We start from the raw sequence: 18,918 nt of genomic DNA, 5'->3' as shown, positions 1-18,918 counted from the left end.
ATTGTTTTATAGTGACAGTTGCACAACATGGTAAATTTACTAAAATATCATTGAATATTTGAAATGGGTGAATTATATATATGTAAAATATGCCTCAATGTAGTTAATTGTGTGTGTGTGTGTGTGTAAAATCTCTGTACACATAAAAAGCTAGGTTGTATTTTGAGCTAAAAGACTGAAGATAAAGGAGATTTTATATGATACTCCAAGTCTTGTCTTATATTCTCCTTTTCATTGCTATTTTTTTATTAACCATCTGGAGAAACCATCTAAAATACTAGGTGTCTGATGCCTTTGCTTTTTCTGGTGCCCATGCTTGCTTTGGGGTGATTAAAAGTTAATTTTCTTTTCAAATATATGGCACTGTGAAAGAAGTACTGACTCCTCTAAATCATAGATACGTGTATTCTAAGATATTTGGATTAAGGGTAAAATGTAAAGAATATGTGGTTGCCAGATTAACTCAACCTGTACCCTACATATGGATTCTTTTGTAATTGTAAAAAAGTTAGTTCTTCCTAAGTCCCAAAAAAGAATGGTGAAATAGATTTATTATGGGTATTACTTTATAACAGATAATATCTGATTTTAATTGAAAACTTAAGTTGCCTAAACCTAAGTAATTTAAGCGCTGTGATTGATGTGGACTTAATACCACATGTAAATGTTAAATTTGATCAGAGAAAGTTTTAATCAAGTGAGAAGCTGGTATCTCAAAAAGAGAATGAAATGTAAAATTTCTTTCTAGAAAAGGTAAGGAGGACTTTACAAAGATAGAATTAAGTTAAAAATATTAATTCATGACCTTTAAGGATAGTGCAGTCCTGTGTCACTCTTCATGCAATAACCCATGACAACTATTAGGAAGGGTAACACAGAAACATAACAGGCAAAAAATAATAACTATCAAGAACAGGTACCTGAAACATATTATGTGTTGCTTTGGATAGAAAATAAAGGTGTAGTGGAAAACTCTTTTCATCTGGCCTTGGAAGTTTTATAAAAGTCTAAAACCTCAACTTGGTTGTTTGGTTAATTTTTATTCTTCTTAAAAAAACAAATCTAATACAGGAATATTTTTGGTTCAAGGTCAGAGATATTCTATCAAATACTGAAAATAATCTACGGTTGCCTAGATACTCCATTTTTGTAAATTGAGAGATTTTATTATGGTGTTTTTGTGTTTGGTACACATACACACACACACACACATGGGGCTGAGAGAACTCAGTGAGAGGGATCAGTGATGTATTAATCCAAAATACTTAATAATCAAAGGAGCAAGGGCAAAGAGTGGTCAGGGTAAGAAGTCAGGGGTTAGTGCCTCAGTACTAAATGTCAGCTCCAAAGGTATAGGCAAGGGTAGAAACAAACCTTGCAAACTGGGAGAATCAGGCCTAGAGAGAGGAGATCTGAGCAGTATGGAAAACAACAAATGTATTGTAGCAGAAACTGCCTTTCATGGCATGAGGGCAGTCTACTCAGGTAAAGCAAGGTGCAGGTCTAGGCAATTAGAATTCGATTCACTGTAGCTTTTTTTTGCAGGGGTGGGGGGTTCACTACCTGTCATTTAAACTCTAGACTGCTCATGGCTAGTATATACATGTCTTTTCTCTGAAATGATGATTAGTCTGACTTGATTATGTTATAGATCACTGTTTGCATTGTTTGTACACAGCTTGTTTATCTAGAGGGTAGCTGATATTTTCATGTAAATCCCTAAGGGACTGCTAAACTTATGGTTCTTATACCATGCTACCTGTTTCTATTTCAGCCTGGCCAGTTTTAGACGGTGCAGCCTTGCTACATGGTGTAAGAAATGGCTGTAGGAAACAACACTCAACGAAGTTATTCCATCATCCCGTGTTTTATATTTGTTGAGGTATGTGTATTTTTTGCCTTTATGGACAAATCAGAATAATAGTAGTTTTTATGCCGAGAACTTCGATTATTTTACAAAATTGATCTTCTCATTGACAAATTTTGGTAGCACAAATATTGGTAAGGAATAAATTATTCAAAGTGTTCCTTGAATTTGAAGCCATACGACAAGAAGGTTCATCTATGGGATACAAAATAATTTATTCCTTTTATTTCCAGTAGTGACTTGAATGTATGAATTATGAATGCAGCATTTTAAGTAGATAGTTTTTAAAAAATAAATGTTGTATATAAGTGAAGAATCACTGATTCTGCTCTTGAAACCAATATTGCACTATATGTTAACTAAAATTTCAATTAAAAAATAAATATCATATTTCAGGAGTTAATAAACCAGATTGTGTACAGATGATGTTAGTTGACAGATTTTGCCTTACAGCCCAAATAAAGAAAAAAAAATCTTAGAATTGACTGTTTCCACTGGGCATTTTTTTTTTAAGTAGAGTATTGAGAGCTTGTGTAATGTGCAATTTATTTTGGTCATGAATGATTTTGTTGAGTTGCTCTAAGCCTGTACCAACAAACGCTTCTCCAGCATCTTCTTGGTTAAACTCCTTACACTCCCCCACTGTACCTCACTCTTTATAATGTTTTTATGGAGGAGGCAGAGACCTGGAAATTTTAAGAAATTTGTAATCATACGATGCAAAAAAGAAAAAGCTAGCTACTCCAGGTTATCTCAAAATAAGATGTCTATTTGCCAAAGATATTATTTCTGCCTTCTCAAAGACATAGGTAGAGCATCTAATGGGTTGTTTTCTATCCTAAAGATTGTCTTTAAAATATGACTATGTAAAGAGCTGAAGAGTAAGTGTCCTGAGATTCCTTTCTGGGTAACTGCCAGGATAGTCTTTACATCCCAAGGCCCAGCTGTAGCATATTCTTATATTATGGGATCTTTTTGGCTGAGTGTGGGAGGAACATGCATGTTGATCCATTTAACTATCCATGTGAAGACAGACAACACTTGAGTTAAACCACTACTTATATTCAAAACTGTACTTTCAATACATACGTTGCTTAAACATCTTCTGTGCATCAACGCAAGAAGTATTTTTACCTTCTACCTCTTGAAATAACTTTGGCTGTCTATATAGTCTGTTGAATAATTTTGAACATTCTGATTTGGGGCCAATAAACATGGGTTTGGCTGATCCTTGAGTTTCACTTGCAGACATCCCTTGGTAGTTTAGATGAACAAATAATATTTGATTTCTTTTCTGGTGATGTTTGTGAATCTGTTTGTATTGCAGAATTAGGGGGAAATAGAACATTAACTTGGGACAGAGGTGTTCATATAAGTCAGGAGACCTACAGACTCACACTATGCTGAATCTCTGAAAGGGTAAACAAAGAACTTTTCTCTCAACATAAACACATCTTTTTTTTTAATATAATTTATTTTTTTTTCAATATATGAAATTTATTGTCAAATTGGTTTCCATACAACACCCAGTGCTCATCCCAAAAGGTGCCCTCCTCAATACCCATCACCCACCCTCCCCTCCCTCCCACCCCCATCAACCCTCAGTTTGTTCTCAGTTTTTAACAGTCTCTTATGCTTTGGCTCTCTCCCACTCTAACCTCTTTTTTTTTTTCCTTCCCCTCCCCCATGGGTTTCTGTTAAGTTTCTCAGGATCCACATAAGAGTGAAAACATATGGTATCTGTCTTTCTCTGTATGGCTTATTTCACTTAGCATCACACCATCCGGTTCCATCCACGTTGCTACAAAAGGCCATATTTCATTCTTTCTCATTGCCACGTAGTATTCCGTTGTGTATGTAAACCACCATTTCTTTATCCATTCATCGGTTGATGGACATTTAGGCTCTTTCCACAATTTGGCTATCGTTGAGAGTGCTGCTATAAACATTGGGGTACAAGTGGCCCTATGCATCAGTACTCCTGCATCCCTTGGATAAATTCCTAGCAGTGCTATTGCTGGGTCATAGGGTAGGTCTATTTTCAATTTTCTGAGGAACCTCCACACTCCTTTCCAGAGCGGCTTGCACCAATTTGTATTCCCACCAACAGTGCAAGAGGGTTCCCGTTTCTCCACATCCTCTGCAGCATCTATATTGTTCATTTTGGCCACTCTGACTGGCGTAAACACATCTTCTTAATACTCTTCCTTTAACTTACTGTAGAAGGCCTAGAATAACTCCATTCGGACAATAACTATACCTTATGTATATTGTGGGTTCTAGTTACCATTGTTCATATTGAAATTTTAACGAAGGAAAAAGAGTCCTTTCTCATGCTGCTCATGGGGAAAATGTAGAAGACTATAGCACTATGTCGGTCTTTCAATGTTAAAATTCTTGTTGTAAGAGAAATAAATTTGTAAAGTAAGCTGGGGGAAATTGGACAATAAGTCATCTGATACTATCTTTATCTTCCTGGTAGCAATTTTACTTTAAATTTTCTTAAAAATCAAATAGGATCTAAACCTCAAAGTAAGAGGTTTAATTTATTGCCAGAAGGTATATCTCTGAAGATTTTTGGTCCTCTGATGTATGAACAATGAGCTGACGGGTGGAGCAAGCAACAAGAGATATAAACCAGTCTTTCTCTGCCTTAACCTTAACAAACATAAATATAAGTCTAAAAATCTGAGAAAGGAAAGACAGTTTATTCTTTTTCTTGTTGTATTGTCCTTATTTTGCATGGAAGTTTAAAGTACATCAGGTGTACAATTTAGTGATTCAACACATACACACAACACCTGCTGCTCATCACAAGTGCACTTGCTAATAGTACACTATGTTAACTAACTGGAATTTAAGTAAAAACTTTAAAAAATAGGGTAAATCAGTGACTTCTCTCAGAAATAAGCAGAAGAAAGAAAAAGAGGAAGTGAAGTGAAATAAAGTAGAAATTGAGAGGGGAAGAGGTATATCTCAAAGTGGCTGTCATGATACTCCTGTATTTTAGCTGTCAAAGACCTATAATTGTATGGACTCCAATGTTCATTGCAGCATTATTTACGATAGCCATGATATGGTAACAACCTAAGTGTCCGTCCATGGATGAATAGGTAAAGAAATTGTGGAATGGACACATAATGGAATATTATTTGACTATAAAAAGGAATTAAATCTTGCAAAATACAACAATATGGATGAACCTTAAAGGCATTATACTAAGTGAAATAAGTCAGTCAGAGAAGACAAATACTGTATGATCTCTCTTACATGTGGAATTAAATTTAAAAAGCACCAAGTTCATAGATACAGAAAACAGATTAGTGGTTGTTGGAGGGGAGAGGGGGAGAAATAGATGAATGGGGTCAAAAGTTAAAAAAATCTTTTGTTGGCACAAAAACAGACACATAGACCAATGGAATAGAATAGAAACTCCAGAACTAGACCCACAAACGTATGGCCAACTCATCTTTGACAAAGCAGGAAAGAACATCCAATGGAAAAAAGACAGCCTCTTTAACAAATGGTGCTGGGAGAACTGGACAGCAACATGCAGAAGGTTGAAACTAGACCACTTTCTCACACCATTCACAAAAATAAACTCAAAATGGATAAAGGACCTAAATGTGAGACAGGAAACCATCAAAACCTTAGAGGAGAAAGCAGGAAAAGACCTCTCTGACCTCAGCCGTAGCAATCTCTTACTCGACACATCCCTAAAGGCAAGGGAATTAAAAGCAAAAGTGAATTACTGGGACCTTATGAAGATAAAAAGCTTCTGCACAGCAAAGGAAACAACCAACAAAACGAAAAGGCAACCAGTGGAATGGGAAAAGATATTCGCAAATGACATATCGGACAAAGGGCTAGTATCCAAAATCTATAAAGAGCTCACCAAACTCCACACCTGAAAAACAAATAACCCAGTGAAGAAATGGGCAGAAAAAATGAATAGACACTTCTCTAAAGAAGACATCCGGATGGCCAACAGGCACATGAAAAGATGTTCAGCGTCGCTCCTTATCAGGGAAATACAAATCAAAACCACACTCAGGTATCACCTCACGCCAGTCAGAGTGGCCAAAATGAACAAATCAGGAGACTATAGATGCTGGAGAGGATGTGGAGAAACGGGAACCCTCTTGCACTGTTGGTGGGAATGCAAATTGGTGCAGCCGCTCTGGAAAACAGTGTGGAGGTTCCTCAGAAAATTAAAAATAGACCTACCCTATGACCCAGCAATAGCACTGCTAGGAATTTATCCAAGCGATGCAGGAGTACTGATGCATAGGGCCACTTGTACCCCAATGTTCATAGCAGCACTCTCAACAATAGCCAAATTATGGAAAGAGCCTAAATGTCCATCAACTGATGAATGGATAAAGAAATGGTGGTTTATATACACAATGGAGTACTACATGGCAATGAGAAAGAATGAAATATGGCCTTTTGTAGCAACGTGGATGGAACTGGAGAGTGTGATGCTAAGTGAAATAAGCCATACAGAGAAAGACAGATACCATATGGTTTCACTCTTATGTGGATCCTGAGAAACTTAACAGGAACCCATGGGGGAGGGGAAGGAAAAAAAAAAAAAAAAGAGGTTAGAGTGGGAGAGAGCCAAAGCATAAGAGACTGTTAAAAACTGAGAACAAACTGGGGGTTGATGGGGGGTGGGAGGGAGGGGAGGGTGGGTGATGGGTATTGAGGAGGGCACCTTTTGGGATGAGCACTGGGTGTTGTGTGGAAACCAATTTGTCAATAAATTTCATATAAAAAAAATCTTTTGTTAATGAAGAAAAAAATTTTTTAAATATTTTCTCTTAATAGTGCTCTTCTGAGATTGAGCAAGAAAACTTTGAATAAGGCCCCGTTGGGGGTGGAATGGGGTATAAAATGAAAAAACACTTACCGTTTATGTACATTATGCCAGGGATATCAGAAAACTTGGTCAAAAATAACTTAGTTAAAATGTCAATTTGATCAATGAATATCTTTTCACTATTACTTCTAATTATGAAAGAATTCAAACAGAGGAAATGTAACAGATACACCAAAACCAAATCTTTCCATATGTGCTTCAAATGTTTTCTCAAGGAAAAAAAATATTTTTTCAAGGAAAATAAAATATTACAAATATGGCTGAAGTCCTACTGTCCTGGACCTGGAAGTAACTATCCATGAAGTTGGAGGCTTTATTCCCCTGTATGATTCTCATTCATATTTTCGTATTTTTCCTATATATCTACATATTCGTAAACAATATCTTAGGGAGATTTTACATAAATGATACCATATTGAACTTTCCTTTTGCAACTTGCCTTTTCATTCAACATTATGTTTCTGACATTTATCCAGATTGGCAATCCATTCCTTTTAAATTGTGGCATTTTATCTCATTGCATGAATACGCCCACTGAGGGACAGTTTGGTTGATTCTTTTTTGTTTTCCTGACTCTTATTTTACTCTTACAGCTTTCTTTGGCAGAAAACGTTCTTATTTCTGTCTCCATGTCCATGTGTCCAAGAGCTTCCCTTGGATTCACTCCTAGCCGTGGAATTGCCAGGACATGATTACATTTCCCTGTGGTTTGCTTCAGTGTAAGACCAATATTGAAATTTTTATCCGTTTCCTTGAGGAAACTTTGTTAAACTCTAGACTGCGTCTGTATATTTTTTAGATATTTTTTCAGACAGTTATATCGTCTGCAAGTAGTAGCAGATTTGTTTCTTTTCTAGTTTTTACAACTTTTTCTTATCTTTTTGCTTTGCTTAAGACCTCCAGCGCAATGTTAGATAGAGGCAGCAGTAGAAGTCATCCATGCCTCATTGCTGACTTTAAAGAGAATATTTCAGGCGTTCTGGCATGAAGTTGTAAATATGGACTTTTGTTCCTTTTTCTTTTTCCTTTTTTTCCGTTTTCTGCCTTCTAGATTAGATTACTTCTTTTGTTTTAATCTCCCTTTCGGTTTTAAATTATAGATTTCTATTTCTCTTCTTTTAAACCTTACTCTTCAATTAAAAAAATTTTTTTAATGTTTTTATTTGTTTTTGAGACAGAGAGAGACAGAGCATGAGCAGGGAGGGGCAGCGACAAAGGGAGACACAGAATCTGAAGTAGGCTCTAGGCTCTGAGCTGTCAGCACAGAGCCCGTCACGGGGCTTGAACCATGAACTGTGAGATCATGACCTGAGCCTAAGTCGGACACTTAACCTACTGAGCCATCCAGGCGCCCCATTACTCTTCAATTTTAAATATTTAAAGTTAACAAACAGTAAGCTTAACCAGTAGCTCTTCGCTTCTTGTAAACAGTGATGTTCTTAAGTCACTTTGAAATCTTGGGTGTCATTCTTGATTTTATATCTTCTTTAAATTTTTTCACTAATTTTTTAGTCCTGGCTTCTTTGAATTTACCTGCATATTCATTTTCTTTTTTTTTTTTTTAATTTTTTTTTCAACGTTTATTTATTTTTGGGACAGAGAGAGACAGAGCATGAACGGGGGAGGGGCAGAGAGAGAGGGAGACACAGAATCGGAAACAGGCTCCAGGCTCTGAGCCATCAGCCCAGAGCCCGACACGGGGCTCGAACTCACGAACCTCGAGATCGTGACCTGGCTGAAGTCGGACGCTTAACCGACTGCGCCACCCAGGCGCCCCATGCATATTCATTTTCTTTGCTCACCCTTCCTCCTTTTATTCCTCTCCTTCTGTCAGGGTTTAATTTCCTCATGAAACTGAACCTTTAGTAGTTCTTTCAGCATGGACCTGATGAATTGTAAACAGTTGCAATATTTATCTGACTTTGTCTTTATAATACAATTAATCTAGAAGGGCAGTCTAGCTTAGTACTGAATTCTGGATTGAATAGTTTATTCTACTTTCTGAACTTCCAGAGTATTAAACCATTTCCCTCTCCTGCACCGTGCAGCCTACCTTTATTTTTGCTGTGAAGACTCTCCTCTTATTACTGTTCTTTTTAAAAAAAAATTTTTTTTGATGTTTATTTTTGAGAGATAGAGCATGAGTTGGGGAGGAGCAGAGAGAGAGACACACCCACACAGAATCCGAAGCAGGCTCCAGGCTCTGAGCTGTCAGCACAGAGCCCCACGCAGGGCTCAAACCCATGAACCATGAGATCCTGAGCTGAGTTGAAGTCATACTCTTCTTGATAGGTAATCCACATTTCTCTCCAGTGGCTTTGCCATTTTTCTCTTTGCTTTGGTGGTCTGTAATTTCATATAATAATGTTTAGGTGTGAGTTTTATACTGGCTAGAATTTATTTTATATCATGAGTGTGAAAAGTCACATTTGTACCAATTCTGTAAAAGTCTCAGGCACCACATCCTCAAATACTCTCTCTCCTCCATTCTATTTTCTTTCTCCATTTGGTATGTTGGATCTTCTTCTCCGTCTTTCTGTATTCCATGTCTCTTAACCCATCTTGTTTTTTAATTTCTGGAAGTTCTATGTGCAAAAATCTTTTTGTTTGTATAGTGTCCCCATGCTTACAGTTTTTCTTTTATATTCTTTCAGATTATTCTGTTTTCTGAAATTATTGGTAGGCTAATCCTCCTGTATGTTGTATCTGCCATCTCTAGCTCATGGTGGATTGTTTCCTTATTTATTTTTGTAATTTTTTAGCTCATTTTTTAGCAGGGCTTGCTTCTTCTGTAGGATTCATGCAGGCCTTAGATTTTAAGAGTCTTTGGGGGGATTTTGCATGTTTCTCTTGGGCTTAGGCTTCTATATTCAGAACCCAAATGTGACAATCCCAAAGTATACTTAGATCAAAGTTCACCTTCCTTGTAGTCTTCCTATGACAGCAGGTGGATTTATGTAGAACATTCTTTCTCTGAGTGAAAAAGCAAGGTTCAGGAATGCTGGCTTTTACACAGCAGTCTCCATTCACACTCAGGTCCTCACACCTGGTCCTCATGGACATTAAACCCCAAATCTTGTTATGGAGTTTGACCTGTACCCCTTTCTCTACTCCCATCTGGGTCCACTGTATCGTCAGTTTATTGGGTTACCACTCTTCTGTTCAGTACCCTTTTTGATTCAGCTCATCTATGAATGATAAAAAAGACAAGCCATTGTTTGTAGATGTTTGCAGTGGGATGTTTTCAGGCCATCTTTGTTCCGTGAATGCATTCATTTATTAAACACTTATCTATTCAGTACCTATTTTCCCCCCAAAGTCATTATGTGTTTTGCCCTTTTTGCATACTTCAGTTGCTAACCAGGCTTCTGTAACTTGAATCTCATCAAGTTTTTCATAGAGCCAGGATTATTGGGCCATGCTTGAAATGTGTGTGAAGGATGGAGGGTGGAAATGAGAGCCAAACAGTGCCCACAGTGGAGCACTGATGTGCATTTTCTTAGTGATATTTTAATTCTGCAAGCATAAAATTTTGACTGAGGGATGTTTTACTTGTGGCAGTTGGTGAGGTGAGTAGATACAAGCCAGCACCTAAAAATTCAAAAGTGAGGACAAAGTGGAAGCCTGCATGGGACCCACCCAGAAGGCCAAACCAGTGGTGGAGAAGCTGTCTGGCAAAGGAGTACATTGCACAAAAGGTCTCATAGTGATAACAAGTCAGGAAAGCACAGTTCCGAGTAATCCTTGGATGCTACCAAAATGAGAAGATGTCACTGGAAAGAGAACAAAGTTTGTAGATAAAGAGAGTAGACACAGAAGGTAGTGGGCTGAAAGGGAGGGGATCAACACAGAATGGATTGAGAAGTATGATCTGTAATGGGCAACCCAGGTGCTTCCAGAAATCATGCCCTTGAATGTTAGGTATTCAGAAAAACGTCTCCTTTGGACATTTCCCCATGTCAGCTAATCCTGAAAGTGTACTTGCCATGCTGGCTGGAGCCTCTTAAATGAAAAGCCTTTGACAAGTGAATAGTGATTTTTTTAATGTTTATTTTGAGAGAGACAGAGACAGAGTGTGATTGGGGAAGGGGCAGAGAGGGAGGGAGACACAGAATCTGAAGCAGGCTCCAGGCTCTGAGCTTCAGCACAGTACACGACGCAGGGCTTGAACTCACAAGCTGTGAGATCATGACCTAAGCCAAAATTGGATACTCAACCAACTGCACCACCCAGGTACCCCAAACAAATAGTGATTTTTAAGGACTAGAATATAAACTTTTCTTTTGCTAATAAGAGTGAAATCCAGAATCACTAAAATTCCAAGATGGTCTACTCCATAAGGAGTAGATTCCTTAATGCCCCTTACCCATTTAGCCCATACCCCTTCCCACAACCCCTTCAGTAAACCTCTGTTTGTTCTCCATATTTAAGAGTCTCTTATGCTTTGTTCCCCTCCCTGTTTTTATATTATTTTTGCTTCCCTTCCCTTATGTTCATCTGTTTTGTATCTTAAAGTCTTCATATGAGTGAAGTCATATGATATTTGTCTTTCTGTGACTGGCTAATTTCGCTCAGCATAATACCCTCTAGTTCTATTCATTTAGTTGCAAATGGCAAGATTTCATTCTTTTTGATTGCTGAGTAATACTCCATTGTATAGATATACCACATCTTCTTTATCTATTCATCCATTCATTGATGGACATTTGGGCTCTTTCCATACTTTGACTGTTGTCCACAGTGCTGCTATAAACGTTGGGGTGCATGTGCCCCTTCAAAACAGCACACCTGTATCCCTTGGATAAACACCTAGTAGTGCAATTGTGGGGTCTTAGGGTAGTTCTATTTCTAGTTTTTTAAGGGACCTCATACTGTTTTCCAGAGTGGCTTCACCAGTTTGCATTCCCACCAGCAATGCAAAAGAGATCCTCTTTCTCTACATCCTCGCCAACATCTGTTGTTGCCTGAGTTGTTAATGTTAGCCATTCTGACAGGTGTGAGGTGGTATCTCATTGTGGTTTTGATTTGTATGTCCCTGATGATGAGTGATGTGGAGCATTTTTTCATGTGTAAGTTGGCCATCGGAATGTCTTCTTTGGTGAAGTGTCTATTCATATCTTTTGCCCATTTCTTCACTGGATTATTTGTTTTTGGGGTGTTGAGTTTGATAAGTTCTTTAGAGATTTTGGATACTAACCCTTTATCTGATATGTCATTTGCAAATGTCTTCTCCCACTCCATCCGTTGCCTTTTAGTTTTGCTGATTGTTTCCTTTGCTGTACAGAAGCTTTTTATTTTGATAAGGTCCCAATAGTTCATTTTTGCTTTTGTTTCCCTTCCCTCTGGAGACATGTTGAGTAAGAAGTTGCTGTGGCCAGGATCAAAGAGGTTTTTGCCTACTGTCTCCTCGAGAATTTTGATGGCTTCCTGTCTTACATTGAGGTCTGTCATCTATTTTGAGTTTACTTTTGTGTATGGTGCAAGAAAGTGGTCCAGGTTCATTCTTCTGCATGTTGCTGTCCAGTTTTCCCAGCACCACTTGCTGAAGAGACTGTCTTTATTCCATTGGATGTTCTTTCCTGCTTTGTCAAAGATTAGTTGGCCATATGTTTGTGGGTCCATTTCTGGGTTCTCTATTCTGTTCCATTGATCTGAGTGTCTGTTTTTGTGCCACACGACATTTCTAACCAACGGCTTTCAGCCCTTCCTGGATCTGGTTCTACTCAAGCAATGAAAAATAGCAAATGCTGAACTAGACAAAAGCTGAAGAAAGAGGCAGCAGGAGGAGTAGAAAATTAACAACTTTTAAGTGAACGTGAGGACATCTACTTTCTTATCCTCGTTTTTGCTACTTGAAATCAATTATATTAGTTTTTGGTGAGGATAAAGGTTCTTACAATAAACTAGCTATAAAGTAAAAAGAGTGATCAAAATAATCAAATATCCTCTTTCTGTGTTTTCCATCCTCAGTCCTTTTTTCTCCTTCTCAGCTTCCTCCTTCCCTACCTCCTCCTTTCCCATATAGTACTCTCCCCTCTGTACTCCTGATCCCCTCTCCTGTCTTTCCACTTTCTTTCTCTTTCCTCTTCTCTGTCATTTCAGAAACACCTCTCACACTTGAGGATCAACAAAAGGAGCGTTTCCCTGAGGGAAAACACACCCAAATTAAAGTAGAATTTTTCCCCTAAAAATGAGAACATGCGCTAAGATCCCCCCTACCCGCCCCAAATCATTGCCAGTGTATTTTCTCAAAATAGAGAGATATTTTGGGACGGAGATACCCCTTTTGACAAATCTTCCCAGATACCAGTGGATTCTTTCAAGACAATGTCATTGCATTCTCTGTAAAATCATGAACAACTCAGTCAAGTCTCTTTCAAATATATTCATGCTAACAGCAAAACTCTAAATGGAGCTTAGCTTCCTTGGCAGATAATATTAAGTACCAGGAGTTTGGACATAATGAACACAATTGTTGCTTGATGTGTACAGATGTGACAGTTTTATCATCTTGACGGTTACTTGTACTTGCAATTTTTATTGCCTGTTTTTGACAACTCATTTTTCTCAGCTGGAACCTACCAGGTGATTGTTATAAATGCCAGCCTGAAGATAAATAATCTCATGAAGTTCTGCAAGAACTTGATGGTTCTGGGTGTCTTTCTTCTCTTGGGCCAGAAGGCATTGCACATTATCGTTTGGGGACAATGACATTTCTAGGCCTCTGTCAGTTTGTGTGCCTCCACCGTAAAAAGAAGAGTGAGTCTTGGCCTTGCTGTCTGCTCTTTCCTTGCAGATGTTAAGGTTTAGCAGATCTGACCACCTTGTTCCTGAGACTTAGATTGCAGCTACCTTAGATCTTTGTATTTAAGTCACATCCAGAACTTTCCAAGGAGAAAGTATCAAAATCTCATCCTCATGTGTAGTGGGATACAAAGAGAAAATAAGGTGATGTGAAAAGCCTGGGGTTTGAATCTTGGCTCTGCCATCCACTGCTGCTATAAACTTGGATAACTACTTTGCACTTCAGTTGCTTCATCTGTGAAATGGAACAACAAAAAACAAAAAACAAAAAAACTTCCTCTTGGGCACTTCTGAGAAATAAATGAGGATAAGGCACCTAAAAGTACTTGCCAAGTAGCAAGTGGTTGATATTAACAAAAATAATTAAAGTAACAGCTTCTACCCAATAGAAAACAGATACAAAACCAACAAAGATGAAAAGTAAAACTAACTACACAGACATTTCAACATAGACACCAAAACCCTGACCCTTAGAGAGTTTAATATAGCAGTTTAATCCCCAGATACATCACGTTGCTGGGCTTAAGGGGATAATGTTTTTAGAATATATATTAAGATGTTGTTGGAAAGGTTTAAAACAAAGCAATGAAAAATCTGTTGGTCCTGGGGCACCTGGGTGGCTCAGTCAGTTGGGCGTCTGACTTCAGCTCAGGTCATGATCTCGCGGTTCATGAGTTCGAGCCCTGCGTCGGGCTCTGTGCTGACAGCTCAGAGCCTGGAGCCTGTTTCCGATTCTGTGTCTCCCTCTCTCTCTGACCCTCCCCTGTTCATGCTCTGTCTCTCTCTGTCTCAAAAATAAATAAGCGTTTAAAAAAAAATCTGTTGGTCTTTTAGATTGCAATGACACGTGCAAATTATAAAGTACTTTCCTATGCCTTTTCCTATTTAATCATCTCTTTGACTCATGTTTGCAGTATGGAGCCAAAGGACAATGCCAACATTTAGGTAGCTATTATTGTTTATGTTTATTTATTGAGAGGGTGGGGAAAGAGCCGAAGCTGGGAAGGGCAGAAAGAGAGGGAGAGAGAGAATCCCAAGCAGGCTCCGTGCTGCCAGTGCAGAGCCCGTCACGGTGCTCAATCCCATAAACAATGAGAATGAGATCATGACCTGAACTGAAATCAAGAGTCAACTGAGCCCCCGAGGCATCCCTAGGTATCTATTATTTTTCACAGTATCAAGATAGCAGTGTTGATTTTAAAAATGAGATATGGTTGCCATCACCCTCTATCCTTGTCCTCAGGTATTCTTCCAACTGAGTGAGGGTTCCTCTGTCCTTCAGCATTGAGTCTGTTCAAGTTGGATGTTCTGAGATCAAGGGCCCAGTTAAAATAAACTGCTATCCAGAGAAAATAAGTCAAAACTAAGAGACTCAGTCTGGCCCTCGAGGACAAAAGATCAAAAGAAGAGGAAATACGGTTCCAGGCAAAATCAGATGGTTGGGCTCCAAGGGAAGGACTAGGAGTTGGGCCTGGGAAATCATTCCCACCTCACCCTCCTCCTGTTTTCCTTACTGGTTCTACTCCTTCACCCGCCTACCCTTTCAAAGATAATACAATGCCCAACCCGACTTTGAGGGAACATACATATCTCTTATAAGTGTAAGAACAGATGTGCAATCTCACTGGTAATCTAAATCTAAAAATGATAATGCTGGTAACTATAAAATACCATGGAAGGATTTTGAATAGGTCAGGGGTACAGCCAGAATGAGAGCAACTTGCTCTTGTCACCATTCGGAAGAAATACATAGCTCTCTGCACATATCTCAGAATGTAAGTTATACAGATTTCACAGTTCTTTAAATCTGAAAATATTGATCTTACACCATTAAATACACCATATTTGACATTTGTTTGGTGTTCTATTATAGAACTGGAGTACTTAAAAATATCAGTAGGATAACATTGACCCTATGCAATAGGAATATGTCTTCACATTTTAAATTTCCAATGAAGAAACTGAGGTACAGAGAGGTTAACTGTTTTGCTCAAGACTGCACAGCCAATAGGTGTTAAAGTTGGATTTTCAACAACATAAATTTAGACTTATGTTCCTTCACTGCATATATGTAGGAGGCATAATGATTGGTTTCATAGTATCATTGAAGAAGTGAACTTTCTGTAGTGGAGAACTGACTTAGGTTAGGGAAGTTCTTTCTGATAAGTTCAGAGACCAGAATTCAAATATGTAGAAATGTTGAAATGTGAATTTCCCTTTCTGTAATCTGCCATTCTTTAAGAGCTTAAAGTGTATTACAGACGGTCCCTGATTTACAATGGTTTGACTTAGATCAAAATGCGAGATGATCCTATCTCATAGCATATGAAAATATAATTTAAATATTTTTTATTTTTGTAATGTTTATTTATTTTTGAAAGACAGAGAGAGACAGAGGATGAGCAGGGGAGGGACACAGAGAGAGAGGGAGACACAGAATCTGAAGTAGGCTTCAGGCCCTGAGCTGTCAGCACAGAGCCTGATGTGGGACTCAAACTCATGAACTGCGAGATCATGACCTGAGCCAAAGTCAGACGCTTAACTGACTGAGCCACCCAAGTGCCCCTAAAAATATAATTTATAGTCATCCTCACTTAGAGGAGGAGGAAGTATAAAATGGCAGTCTGTAGGGAGAGCAACTTGGTACCCTGTACCAGATCTTTAAGATTTTGTATTCCCCTTGGGACCCCAAAAGCACACTCTTAATCTATGCTCCAGAAATAATCATGGATGTGACAGATTTGGGTAAAAGATGATTTATCATTAAATTGTTAATGATGAAAAAGGAAAGCCCCTAATATTAAACTACAGGGCGGGGGGTAAAAATTCTTGTCCATTCAAAAAAGTACAATACTATGCATCCACAAAAAAGATATTGTAGAAAAATACTTAATACCATGAAGAAATACTCAAATTAGATAAGGAGATGGGTGAGAGGGAATGAGTTCAAAAGAGTATATAATCTGAGTCTACCCAGGCTTCACCAGACTGTGAGTATAGACGACAGTGACATTATCTGTAAGAACCAAAATCTCACTGTCTAGTGCTCACACCCATTCACAGCGGATTCTAGCAGCCCCAGTCTTCCCTGGTTAAGCCTAGAATTACCACCCATGCTCAGGCAGCAGTGTTTTGGGTTGCAACCCAGAGAACTGAGAATTTACATCCACTTCAGCCAGTGCACATCTATTTCCTCAAGCAAAGAAGGCACATAAAGGTGCCTCGCCCTGCCATTATTAACATTGTTCACAGTGGGGATGCTAATATCTGAGCCACTGTTAGGTTCTCTCCACCAAGGGTGGGCAGAAGCTCTGCTCTCAAACTCAGCATCTCACTTCATCACCTGAGCATTAGTGGGGTGCTGCTGGGTCTTAGGGTTACATCTATAGCCCTTCTGTTCACAGGACTGACACATGAATCCATGGACTTGTGGAAGGACCAATACCTAAGGCAGACACACTTGTCTCCTCTACCCTAATTTTTCTTCTGTTTTATACATGCAGATAAATTCATAGAAAATGTTTTTGGAGGACCATCAGCGTCACCAATTTCTCAGACTTACCAAGTTGTGTTAGGGTCATGTCAATAGACATTGCAGCTTCAAAGCCAGATAATCTCTCTATTCAAATTCTGCAGTGCAGAGGTAAAACATAATACCTTTTTAGAAATATATGTATGTGCCTATACAACTAAATGCCCAGAAAAAAGAGGTATGCATAAAAATCAGTGTTTATCTCTGGGTGTTGGGATTAAATGTATATTTTTTGCATGGAGCCTACTTAGTTTTTTCATCAGAAAAAATTAGGGGCACCTGGGTTGCTCAGTCAGTTAAGTGTCTGACTTCAGCTCAGGTCATAATCTCACAGATGCGGGGGTTCGAGCCCCGCATCAGGCTCTCTGCTGTCAGTGCAAAGCCTGCCTTTGATCCTCTGTCCCCTCTCTGCCCCTCCCCATCTCATTCTCTCTCTCCCTCTCTCTCTCTCTCTCTCCCCGCCCCTTTCTCTCTCAAAAATAAATGTTGAAAAAAATTTTAAAAAGCAGCTATTTTTTTCTTTTTAAAATTGCACTAAGTTAATTGATGTGTGTAGTATAACGTACATAATTCTTTTTACAAAGGTAGAAACTGGTCACTACTTCTTCTGTAATTTGAAAACTCATTATATTCACAAAAAGTCCAATGTCTTACATCATTTCTCAGAGGGGAATTAATTGAAACAATAGTGAGAGTTGCTCTTTCTAACACTTGATTGGTTTTATAACATAACTTGATTATTTTATAACATGGTTGTCACCAACACCAAGCCTTAGGGGGCATTTCTATAAATAATTATAATCATGTTTTAATTGTTGGTCTTGTTTAGGAAAATATATTTGAGGGCTCTGAATTTTCTTCTCTCTGGTAGGTTGATATATTAAATTGTTTATTATATAAAATAATGATTGTTCTTATTTTCAGGGTTTTTTTTAAGTTTATTTTGAGACAGAGAAAATGCGAGTGGGGGAAGGGCAGAGAGAGAGAGAGAAAATTGCAAGCAGGCTCCACAAGGTCAGCACAGAGCTTGATGGGGGGCTCAAATTCACCAATCATGAGATCATGACCTGAGCTGAAATCAGACACTTAACTGGCTGAGCCACTCAAGTGCCCCCTTTTTTCAGTTTTAAAAGGGTCTTTTCTTTTTTAAAAAAATTTTTTTTTTCAACGTTTATTTATTTTTGGGACAGAGAGAGACAGAGCATGAACGGGGGAGGGGCAGAGAGAGAGGGAGACACAGAATCGGAAACAGGCTCCAGGCTCTGAGCCATCAGCCCAGAGCCCGACGCGGGGCTCGAACTCCCGGACCGCGAGATCGTGACCTGGCTGAAGTCGGACGCTTAACCGACTGCGCCACCCAGGCGCCCCAAAGGTCTTTTCTACACATACTTGTGGACCTGTCTTTTTCTACTTAACTGGAAGCTCTGGCCAGAGTATCTACCCATGATACTCAGGATCTTTGGTGCATGTTCTATCAGTGGAGTAAACATATGGCCCCTTCCCACCCCCATGCACCACCACCTAAAACATTTCTCCCCACAGTTAATGATAAAGGCATCACCTCTTAGTGCTAAATGGGAATTTAGATCACTTATGCAAAATCTCTCTTGTCTCAGTTAAGATAACGGAGATTCAGAGAGGGTAAGCAACTTGTCTGAGGCCACACACCTGGCTATTAACTGAGTTGGCAACCAAACCTGTAACCCTGACCCTCTCATAATCAATAGAAAATTAAATTAGTTATTCACAGCCAAATGATTCCAAAGCAGAAGCTATAAACACTTGGAAATAATTTCTATACAAGAGAAATTATATAAAATATGGTCTATCTTA

The 18,918-nt window shown here is 38.6% G+C and overlaps 1 protein-coding gene across 4 annotated transcripts in view; it reads left to right on the top strand.

Moving 5' to 3' along the window:
- The window catches only part of PLPPR1 (phospholipid phosphatase related 1), a 327,145-nt gene that overhangs the window by 189,018 nt on the left and 119,209 nt on the right, over window positions 1–18,918 (top strand). For all 4 annotated transcript variants that reach the window (XM_047830313.1, XM_047830317.1, XM_047830312.1 and 1 more), the window contains one exon: window positions 1,775–1,882. In XM_047830313.1, coding sequence (XP_047686269.1) covers window positions 1,820–1,882 — 63 coding nt within the window. In that variant the 5' untranslated portion in view covers window positions 1,775–1,819. The remainder of the gene's footprint in view (window positions 1–1,774; window positions 1,883–18,918) is intronic.

The sequence above is a fragment of the Prionailurus viverrinus genome, chromosome D4 (genome assembly GCF_022837055.1).
Source record: "Prionailurus viverrinus isolate Anna chromosome D4, UM_Priviv_1.0, whole genome shotgun sequence".
In the NCBI taxonomy this organism is placed as follows: domain Eukaryota; kingdom Metazoa; phylum Chordata; class Mammalia; order Carnivora; family Felidae; genus Prionailurus; species Prionailurus viverrinus.
The sequence above is the reverse complement of the archived record's forward strand: the minus strand, read 5'-3'. Positions and strand labels throughout refer to the sequence as shown.